The sequence below is a fragment of the Bombyx mori genome, chromosome 22 (assembly GCF_030269925.1).
Source record: "Bombyx mori chromosome 22, ASM3026992v2".
Lineage (NCBI taxonomy): Eukaryota > Metazoa > Arthropoda > Insecta > Lepidoptera > Bombycidae > Bombyx > Bombyx mori.
In genome coordinates, this window is record NC_085128.1 from 13967925 (window position 1) to 13979672 (window position 11748).

Below are 11748 nucleotides of genomic sequence, written 5' to 3' on the forward strand. Positions count from 1 at the left end.
CAGGTGGGCCGTATGCTCGTCTGCCTACAAAGGCAATAAAAAAAAAGTTATAAATTTCGTTTTGCTATCATTGCAGTACTTAATTTGATGTATCGTGATAACACTTTTTATCGTAAATGTTTATGCAATAAATTAGTAAGTAATTTTCATTCAGTTCGTGTCTATTTTCTTCTTCAAAGAAAGTCAATATTTTAAGTGACCCTGTAAAAGTATCATTTCAAACATTGATCCAAAACACGTTCTATGGAATATTAGACAAAATGCTTAAGTAATATGAGTACAAGGATTATCTAAATTCTGCAATGCATAAAAAGTCAATACTAATCACGACAATACCTCCATTCAGGTTACGATAATATATTATTATGTATCTCTTTATCCATACACGGTATAGATAATGCGTTTGAAACTATAGGCTGTTCCAAATGCCTTAGCATGTTTCCGATTTGACTTGAAATATGTTTTAACACTTACCCGACCTACCTTAATTTTTACCAGTTTTTTAATGACAATAACAATGTTCATAGACCGTCACCAATGAGTCCCGGAGGCTCCGCTCTCTCTATTTGTATATCCCGGTCGCCAGCTATCCTGTTAGTCCTCTTCGACAATGATACGACTATATACTACTAGAGTAGGTAGATGATGTTCATACACAGTAAGGCCACCAATTTTGTTCAGTGCGTCTTTCAGGCTTTTAAGCACGGGTAACGGTCCTCGTCGAGATCCTTGATTACGACGAAGAGTTCGACGTGCGAACTAACCTATTGACACAACCCACTGAGTTTCTCGACGGTTCTTCACAGTGGGCCGGCGCTTTCGATCCGGTGGTACGAAGCACTGCTCCCCTAAAGGCCAGGGTTAGCAAACTCACAGGTTGAGTTCGTGAGCTCCTCATTAGAGAGTACGCTACTAAGGATTAGCTGACGGAAAAAAGTACATTACAATTACTCATTCAAGTTTTACAGGTACTAATATACATATGTATATTCAACGATGTTGAAGTCACGAAGAGCATCTGATAATCTGGTGAAATAGTCACATTTAAACCGGTCATAACAAGCACGAGAGATCGGGCCGTTTTCAAGTAAACTTTCTACCGTGAAAAGTAGGTTTCTTTTGTAATGAAAACAAGTGGTAATATTGTATGAATCTTATTGTCAACAACAATGTAGTAAATTTCTTGTAAAGAAAGCAAAGAACATTTGTATAAAGAGGGCGAGCTCACAATTTCATATATTTGTATGTACTTAGTAACATGTTCGTATGATACCGGTCTGGTCTGTCCACACAAACAATGAAAGTGAGTATTCTTTATTTGAATTTGAGTCGTTCTCGAGATATTTGTGCTTCAAGAATTAGGTTGCCTGTAATTGTCTATTATGCATGTATGTCTCCGACACTCATACAACAAGAAAAAATCTGATTTCGCGGCTTTGGCCTTGGACTTATACGTATTTGCTTTCCACAATAAGATGTCGAGAAGCAATGATGCTTCATTGAAAAATTTAGAATTTCTTTCTTTCCGTTGTTTTGTACAATCTAATGTAAAGTTATTAACTAATTAAATAAAACTGCTAAGTATCTATATACATGAAGCAAAAACTTTGTATCCCTTTTTACGAAAATTGCGCGGACGGAGGAACATGAAATTTTCCACACTTATAGAAAACATAGAGAAGAATGCTAATCTAATCTTTTATTAACACACAATTAGTGCACAATGCTAATCTTTTATTAAAATAATGCATAAAAGATACATTAAATCAATAAAGAAAACATTACACACACTACCATGTATTTGACACACAAACACATATACTCTTTGTTAATTGTCAAAATTTTGTTATTGCTTAAAGTCAGTAGTCAAATCATAGACCTACTACTTCAGTGAGTCAAATTGAGAATAGGTTAGTATTGTTTATCTTTAATATTACAAGCATTTGTCTTTAGTGTAGTCTTGGCGAAATCTGTAGCAATAGGACCATAATAATGTTGAAACTTATAAATTCAATTAATTATAGTATAAATATACTACTGCGGGACCTCTAGTCTTAAAAAATACACAATAAAATCTATCAATTAAACCAAACGTATCAGCCGAAAGTAAAACTGAATAAAATCGCAAACATATGCTTTTAGGTTCAAAAAGAAACTCGTCCGAAGACAAGGTCAGCGCTCCTGTCAGTAGGCCACTGTGAATCCATTGTGAATATTGAACGACTCCAAACCAACATGAGCCACGCACAACTCCTGGTCATACGTAATTGTATTGTCGCAGGAAGCACATCCTGTACAGTATTTAAAGAGATCCTTTATTAGTGCCGCGAAATAGAAAGTTTCGAAAATCGAAAAACTTTCAAAAATAAAATTTAGGGAAATAGTAGAAATGAAACTTTAAAATTTGTTAACGAATAGTTCACAAAATTAACACCCTGTGTCCGTTAATGACTTCGAATGTGGGCTAAGTGAATTGTTTGAATCATAAACGTTTTCACGAACGAATGTGTCAGCAAAACTGATTTGAGCGAACGATATAGTGAAAAAAAAACAAGTTGACGGGACAAATAAAGTAAACTATATTCTTTTGTATTTAAAAGAATAAAAGTGTACGGACAACATCTAATAATGTTGGTAAAAAAAACGAGAAACGTTATTTTTTTATTGTTATCACGAATGATGACGATGTATGCGGCCACGCTGCAACTGCAATCGATTCAGCCGCTGCTACAAACACAGTCCTCTTTGCAACAGCAGTTACTGGCTTTGCAACAGCTCCAGTTGATCCAGAAATTGAATGCTTTGCAAGCGCCGAAATTGTAAGTATTGCACGATTGATTAATAAAATTATTGTAATTAATTATTTTTTTCATTATTAATAGCCTATGTTAGTCAACCGTTGAAAATAGGCTTTTCCGCTCTCTCCATCTCATCTCCATCCACTGCCCGCTATTCTACGTATGTTGGTGCTCTACCTTGTTACTGGTCGTCTTATACTACGCTGACCGGTCCATGGTCTCCACTCCAAAACTCGTTTACCTCCACGTTTATCAATTCTACTTACTGTACTATCAGTTCTATTATGAAAAACGATTATTGTTTGTTAATTGTTAATCATAGAAATTCGGGAATAAATAAGCATAGATATTGTTTGTTTGTTATTTTTAACATTAGATTAATGAACGTTCATCCACACACGAAAACAATTTTTCTCACATAGTAGTCACAAACATACGCATAACAACAATTAGATCAAAACCTACAATGCCTAATATATTCAACAGTGAAACTGAGCCTGAGTAAGATCTGAACTGATACACTAAACGTATGTTCATCACACTTTTTATTTATTGCTTAGGTGGGTGGATGAGCTCACATCCCACCTGGTGTTAAGTGGTTACTGGAGCTCATAGACATCTACAACGTAAATGCGCTACCCACCTTGAGATATAAGTTCTAAGGTTTCAGTATAGTTACAACGGCTGCCCCACCCTTCAAACCGAAACGCATTACTGTTTCACGGCAGAAATAGGTAGGGTGGTGGTACCTATCCGCGCGGACTCACAAGAGGTCCTACCACCAGTAATACGCAAATTATAATTTTGCGCGTTTGATTTTTATTACACGATGTTATTCCTTCATCGTAGAAGTCAATCGTGAACATTTGTTGAGTACGTATTTCATTAAAAAAATGGGTACCCGTTTGGGATTCGAACACCGGTGTATCGCTCAACACGAATGCACCGGACGTCTTATCCTTTAGTTAGGCCATGACAATTTCGATAACAAACTGCTAATCTTACCTAACCAGCGAATGCGGGACTCTAGGGTATGGAGGGTGTCAATGTGTGTGCGGGCCGCGTAAGCAAGCACCACACTCGCGTAAGTCATAGCTGGCCTAATGCAAATTTTGTAAAGTGTCACCTTGTTCCGAAGGGACATTTTACTCCGCTTACAGGTCATGGGGTAGAGTCTGCCGAAAATAAACGCGGCACAGTCGCGGATTGATTTTATATGCGAGTGGAATGTCATGAATGCATCCAGGGTGACTCCCAGGTACTTGACCTTCATGGCCCAGGGTATAGATTGGCCGAAGAGGGTGGTCGGGCTGTAATATTTCTCCTTCTAATGTGGGAGGAAATACGCGTTGAGTTTCCTCTTTGAAATAACACTGCTGTGATTTTCGCTGGGTTAATGTCTATGCGCCATTTTCAGAACCACTGTCCGAGGGCTAATGTTGCGCTCTGGAGCTTACTCGCGGTTAGGGACTTGTTTCTACTCGAGTAGTATACGGTTGTGTCAGCGAATAAGGCTAAGTGGGTCGGCGGCGATCGTGGAATGTCGTTAATAAATAGGCTAAATAGGAGCGGAGAGAGAACGGAGCTTTGCGAGACTCCAGCCGTGAGTGGTAACGTTTGTCTTATGTGGCAATCGAACGCACGACCCTCGACGCAACAGTCAGAGAGTCTAACTACTGTACCACCGAGTTAGTCAAGAGATGGTGTTCGCAAATATCTGTTGGAGAAAACTTATTAAAAGCGAATTGTTTCATTTTAGATTTAAGTATTCTCCGCGCGCACTTCACATGATTTGCGTGTAATCAACAACGTTATAATGAACAAAAAAAGTCTCATGAAACAGATATCTATTTAGATATCAAATTGACGTATGAATCAGTAGATCGCTTTCCTGCGAATGAAGTGTGAAAGTAAAAATGTTAGATGTATTAATTTATTCTAAACGGGGAAATTATAGTTAATTGACTGTTTTCAATTAGCTACAGTTTCATCGGAATGTTTTTTTTTGTCAAAGTTGTTCGATGTTTTCGTTGCTTGTCTTGCTTAATTTATCTGTAGAAAGTTTTATAAATTGACAAAAGGTTTCCGCTATATATTTTTTTTTTATTTTGGATAGTCAAACTACATACAAGAAGAAAAAAAAGATGGGTAGGACGAGTATACGATTAACCACAGAGAGACAGGTAGTATATATTGCGGCCCTCATATTATGTTTCGTAGGTAGGAATAGCTTTTATAGTTAAGAAATTGGGACTTCAGCCTCATATATGAAGAAAGGTGGTTACATTCACACTGTTATATCTTAATAATTTTTACAATGTGAATCTCGAAGCCGGCTATGACCTAATAACATGTTGAATTTTTTTTAAAGATAAATAAATATACACGCTATTCGGACCTCGTAAATGCAGCGATATATTTCAATATCAAAAAAACTACAATTCAATTATTGAGGCAGCTATAAATTTTTCTAGAAGCTTATTCGTTTAGATTGAGCGCACGAGAAAGTCTTCAGTCACGAATACTATACTGAAATAATTTATTCTATTTCTTTGATTTTTATCTTCCAAAAGGAGTGAACAATGAATTGATAAGACAAAAATCTCTAAGTACCATTACAATGTTAATGTAACAACAAAGAGGTATGTTCTGACAATCGAGCTAATCTCAAGAGATAATTCCATAGATTTTCTTTTCCTATCAGAGGCTATTTCAGCTTCACCCTAACGTGTAGGTGAGCTCACGGAGCTCAAACCGGATTGTTCCTAACACTGGCCCTAGCAAGCGCAGTGCTTCGCAGAATCTACCACCGGATCGGAAACGCGACCCACTGAGACGATCCGGCGAGAAACTCAGTGGGTTGTGTCTATGGGTTAGTTCGCTCGTCGAGCCCTTCGTCGCAAGCGACGGGTTCGACGAGGACGGTGACCGGTGCTTGTGGTGCCTAATGGATCGGGAGGATCCGTAATGACGTGTTTAGGACGAAGTCGACTGTTTACCATTCGGTCTACCGGATCGGGTATGCCATAGATTTTACAACGTGAATGAATATATTAAACTGAGGCCAGAGTCTCTTGTCTTACCATTTAAATAGAAACTTGAGTGGTTCGCTATTGAAATAGGTAAAGCACCGGAATCTATGGCTTCACAACAGCTCCTAGTAATTATATATGTATCTTTCAAATGCCTCAATATATAAAAGTTGTGATAAATATAACATGAATTTGATCCTTCATTGTGGAAGTAGTTTGTATTTATCACGTCACGTCATGCAATACGAGTGTACAAGGCTTCAAGGCAAAGTTCATTAGGCCACTTAGGCTTCCGCTTTCACATTGCTTCTAACGTCCTGTCCGTTTTTTCCAGCTACTCACTTAGACAAGGATCCATACATTATGGAAAATCTGGTCAGCTTGAATTTAAGTTCACATTGGGGTTATTTTCATGATGTCACTTTCATAGTGACATCATGAAAATAACCCCAATGTCTTTTTGGTTGTTCGTAAGGATATTACAGATAAACGAATACTATGACCCGTTGATGACGATCAATTGTTACAATCGCTCATGGAAAATAAAAATTTGTCAACAGAACAGAAATCTCGTTGCCAAACCTATATCTATACTAATATTATAAATCTGAAGAGTTTGTTTGTTTGAACGCGCTAATCTCAGGAACTACTGGTCCGATTCGAAACATTTTTTCAGTGTTAGATAGCCTATTTATTAAGCAAGGCTATAAAATCACGGTAAGACCAATACAAGTGGAGCACCAATAAATAATGTTTCAAAATAGGGGTTTGAATAGCTCCTTAGCATTCTATAATTTAAAAATATTCTCACATTCTACGTAAATGGAGTGGGGGGTAAAATTTAGCGTTATGCCAAAGTAATTATTCCACGCGGGCGGAGTCGGGGGCAAAAGCTAGTTTTATTATAACTGCATTTAATGTTATATATTTATATATACTTTTCCTATTTCAGAACGCAATCTCGTCCGCTACTTATCTTACTACCGAAGATGCACGCGAATACAGAAAACCTTTACAAAAACCTAGAAAAGGTTAACATACAAGAAGATCACGTCAAAAAATCAACCTTCGAAGACGGAGACACAGATTCTATAGTCATTGACGCAGAACAACAAACAGAAAATGGACAGAAAGCAATATTATTGATTCCTAACGACCCTAGATTTTCTATCGGTGGTTTCATTTCCAGTATACCGTTTCTTCCTATAGAAATCAATGTTCCCGATTCTATATCTTGGGTGTACAATGGTATATCTAGTATAATATCGGGGATAGGTCAAAGATTTCGACCTCAAAATACTGATGAAATGGAAGATATGGGTCAAGGGGGACAGGATTTGAGAGTTAATTTACCTCACATTAGACAGGTTATGCCTATTATTGTTATGCCTATGGGACAAGCTTTGCAATTGTGATTATACAGTAAGCCAACTATGTTAAAGTACAAAGTCATTGTTTTCTTATTATATGCTTTTTGGAGTTATTGTGATCTAAATTTTTTTTATTAAAAACTACGTTGCTTTATTCCGTTTAGGCAAATTTAGGTTTGTTTTTTTAAAGAAAAGCTGCGTTTAAATTGAATTTTCTCTTTCCATGACAATTGAAATCAACCTGTTCTTGAGCGAATCTTTTATTTGAAATATGTATAAATACTAAATTTGGTTACTTAACAAATTATCTGGTTACTAGTTAAGAAACGTACAGTGGATGTATTCAATGAATTGTAATAATTTTTACTTGAATTATTATATACTATAATTTATACCTATGTACCTTGGTCACAAGAAATAATTAAATTCGTATTTAGACATACATATGATATTCTATCTATATTTTATTTAAATACAACACGTGAACTGAATTCTTTTCGAAACTTCGGAAATTATTCGTGTAAATAATAAACGGAAGAGTAAATTTAAAACCATTTTAATAATGTATACGCTGGTCCAAATTTGAAAACATGAGAATTTACATATTTCTTCTAATAGACTACTTTTAATTAGTATTAAATTTGAAAATAGTAAAGTGATTCAAAAATTTTATACTTTTTAAAAGAATAAAAATCAGAACTTTCAAAATAAAAACAAAAAAAAAAACAATATGAAAAAAAATATTTATTTTGCTTAAAATTATGGCAAGAATAATAATAGACATGTTATAGACATGTTATAAATAACGCACGACTCAGACTTAAATGCTAGAGAGTAAAATTAATAAATGCAAAACATGTTTATCACTTTCGCTCAACAATTACTCCTGTGTTTTGTTATCGTTTGGCTGGTCGTCGTCAACAACCACATCGATTTCAACTTCATACGTTCCAGGCTTGGTACGCGATGGCCTCACAATCACACCAGGCATCTTGGACTCTGGGACACCGTCCACTTCGTTCTCAGCAGCATTCGGGATCGATGTAGACACATTCTGAATTAAGTCAGAATGATATCCCTCAATCTTCTCCTGAGGCTTCTTAACCGACATCATTCCTTGTACGCGTTGCACCAAATATTCCAATACCGGCCCCAATCTGGATACCCCGTCCGTGGCGAGTAAAAATCCTTCGGCGTCCTGTCGTGGCCGCAGGACAAACATGTTGAAATTGAGGGTTTTCTTGACGGGCCTGGCCGCTGCCTGGTTGAGGCAGGCTATAGCGACCAATGCTAACAAGACGCGAGACATGACTGTGACGGCGTGTGCCCGGGACGATGTGATTTTCTACACTGAGTCCGCTCCGTTTTTGCTGCGCGTCTAAGCTAAGCTAACGGTTTTACAGTAAAAAGACAATAATTGCCTCCTCTTGTGGCGAACGCTGGATAATTGCACCCATCTCTCAGCACCTTTCGTTTGGAAAGTGATTGAGTCTTAATTCGCGTGAGTCATCACTATCGGAGACCAAGATACGAGATCCCGTTTTCGGTACGTGCTTCGAGTACGTACGGCTCCATTTCCGTCAGTCGTTTACAGAGAGCTATTGAAAAGAGTTCAACGTAAATTGCATTTTAGTGCAGTCATGTTGCAATCTCTGCGTATCATTTTAAGGTTCATTTCAGTACACTCGCTCACCATTTATTGTTTTGTGTTATATTGCACATTGGTTTTTGAAAAGTTAATAACATCAATCACGGTAAATTTTCTTCCGAGGGTGATTGATAGCTAAATAATGGTGCAGTATCAAGGTCAAAGAATGCAGGTCGATGAAATCTATATATGTACATAAAAATGAATTGCTGTTTGTTAGTCTCGCTAAAACTCGAGAATGGCTAATTTTGGTCTTAAATTATTTGTGGAAGTCCAGAGAAGGCTTAAAAGGTAGATAAATATGAAAATGCTCGCAAGTAAATAAAAATAACAATTTTCGTCGGACGGATTCCTTTTGTTTGTTTTAAGTTTATTTTGCACAAGAAGGGCCGCGGTACGCGAGGAATGGCGACGTCTGGTGAAGCGCACCACCAACCGAAGTGATGACCACGACCACTCTGCCAAGAGTGCATACGACTGAGAAGAAGTTTATTTTATACAAAAGCTTAGGTCTTTTATTTATCGATTGAGGCACTACGAAGTCTGCCGGGTCAGCTAGTTTAAAATAAATATTGATAGATATCTTTAGTACATTTTTATTCACATAGTGACAATGATCTTGACTTTGTTAATATAATATGTGGACTTAAATAATACAGAAAATAGAATTTTTATTTCAAATATATCTATTTCAATGCAGTTCATTTTTATTCTTAGTAAGAATTAGTCCTTTAGTGAACAAAACTTTAAGGAAAAAATCAAATATACAATTATTTAAATCAATTCCAAAGATGTGAGAATTTTTTTTCAGCTTCTATTCGATTTATGTAATTGACAATTTTGTCGTGTAAAATGATACAATGACTACGACATAGTTTTGTATTTTATGTGTATAGTTGTTCCAAGATATTCATATTCGCATGTTTGCAAAGTAATAAGTGTAATAAGTGTCAAATTATTTAATTAATGCATTTTTTTTGCATTATCTTGACTGAACGTAATGCTAACGTAATCCATTGAGTAATTTCAAGAAGAAACACTACTACTGTTGAGAATAATTCCTAATTAAGGTGCAATTTTGCTCTGAGATATAGAAGTCGTCGTTGCCAATCACGAGACTGAGTCTACATTCTACAAACTTAAAATGGCAATTTTATACCGTCAAGTACTTGTAAAACGAATCTTATCCTTCAAAGCTTAAGGTGTGCGATACTTTTGTAGCGTTGCTTTAGTTTGGTTTTTTGTATGTTTATGCTGCGCAAAAGGGCTAAGGCATGTCCCGTTAGTTTTTATTTTATTGCTTAGAGGAAGTCGCGGTAAATATTTATACTTTAACGATCTTTATAAGGTTTTACGATAAAAAAAATTCTTTCGTAAGTTTACCAGAGGATTTTTGTGAGTAAAAAGAAAAATTATGATTTAATCTTTTTTGAGAGATTTCGTAACGAGCTCTCGGTCTAGAATAGCATAGAATCATGTTTTCCAATGTGAAACGATTGACCGGAGAAATGACAGTAGCTTTTTACTGGTGGTAGGACCTCTTGTGAGTCCCCGCGGGTAGGTACCACCGCCCCGCCTATTTCTGCCCTGAAGCAGTAATGCGTTTGGGTTTGAAGGAAGGGGCAGCCGTTGTAACTATACTTGAGACCTTAGAACTTATATTTCAAAGTGGGAGGCGCATTTACGTTGTAGATGTCTATGGGCTCCAGTAACCACTTAACAACAAGGTTGGCTGTGAGCTCGTCCACCCATCTAAGCAATAAATAAAAAAAGGCTTTATCTACGCAGTATCGTTATTTAACCAGAGTACTCTGATCGCCTACCGACATTTTATGTCCATTGTGGCATTTCCGGACAATGGTCAGCCCACAAAAGTGGTTTCCACCATTCTGTCTAGGCTTGTATCTGAAGTAGTCATACGTTCTAGTATGATGGGATAACCGTTACGCAATTGAATTGAGACTGCTTTCACGTCTCAGTGGAAGGAGCGCTATAGTGTTAATAACAAAGTGAGCTATTAGCGCGTTCTATCTATCCAGAGCAACGAAATAATATATGTAATTTAAATACTATAAAAGTACGCTTAAATGGGACACTGAACTAACAAATGATTTTGTCTTCTTTATTATATTAATACTGGTCAGGATAATAGAGTAAAAAATTCTAATATTATTGTAAGTATTTTAATAGGTCGTTGATGACTGTCCTAATTTTGACCTCTTTACTGGTGGTAGGAGGTTGTAGGACCTCTTGTGAGTCCGCGCGGGTAGGTACCACCGTTCTGCCAATTTCTGACGTGAAGCAGTAATCCGTTTCGGTTTGAAGGGCGGGGCAGCCGTTGTAACTATACTGAAATCTTAGAACTTATATCTCAAGGTGGGTTGCGCATTTACGTGGTAGATGCCTATGGGCTCCAGTAAACACTTAACATCAGGTGGGTTGCGAGCTCGTCCACCCATCTAAGCAATAAAAAAATTTATTATATATATACAGAAAAACATGCCAAGCTAATAAAATCGTTTATACAAGTAATCGCGCCCGATCATACCTATGGTACTCAAGGGACCTACGTGTATTACGTACGTAAGTAACTATCTATCTAATTTGCTGTTGTTGTTTTCCTAATAAGTAAAATATATTTGGCAGCTTTATTAAGAGCGGGTGGAATTCGAATAAGAGTGAAGTGTGAAATACTATTTAGACTGCAGTTTGTGGTTTAAAATGTGAATTACATTCAAGTGTAAGGTAGAACCCAATTCCCCCCTGTCCGTTGGACCGATGACTTGCGGCGATATGCTGGGAGAGATTGGATGCGGAAGGCGGAGGATCGTTCATTGTGGCGGACTATGGGAGAGGCCTACATCCAGCAGTGGATAGATACAGGCTGATGATGATGATGA

At 37.0% G+C, this 11748-nt stretch overlaps 1 protein-coding gene across 1 annotated transcript; it reads left to right on the forward strand.

Moving 5' to 3' along the window:
* Window positions 1-631: 631 nt before the first annotated feature.
* LOC101739117 (uncharacterized) lies at window positions 632-9547 on the forward strand. Its single transcript, XM_004924725.5, has 3 exons — window positions 632-1303; window positions 2143-2819; window positions 6783-9547. Exons 2-3 carry the CDS (start codon window positions 2629-2631, stop codon window positions 7243-7245), a joined length of 654 nt encoding a protein of 217 aa, XP_004924782.2. The 5' UTR covers window positions 632-1303; window positions 2143-2628; the 3' UTR covers window positions 7246-9547.
* Window positions 9548-11748: the final 2201 nt, after the last annotated feature.

Coding starts and splice junctions, on each gene's coding strand:
- LOC101739117 (XM_004924725.5), top strand. CDS start 2,629: ATGTTGGTAAAAAAAACGAGAAACGTTATTTTTTTATTGTTATCACGA. Junction 2,820..6,782: donor GCTTTGCAAGCGCCGAAATT/GTAAGTATTGCA, acceptor TTCCTATTTCAG/AACGCAATCTCGTCCGCTAC.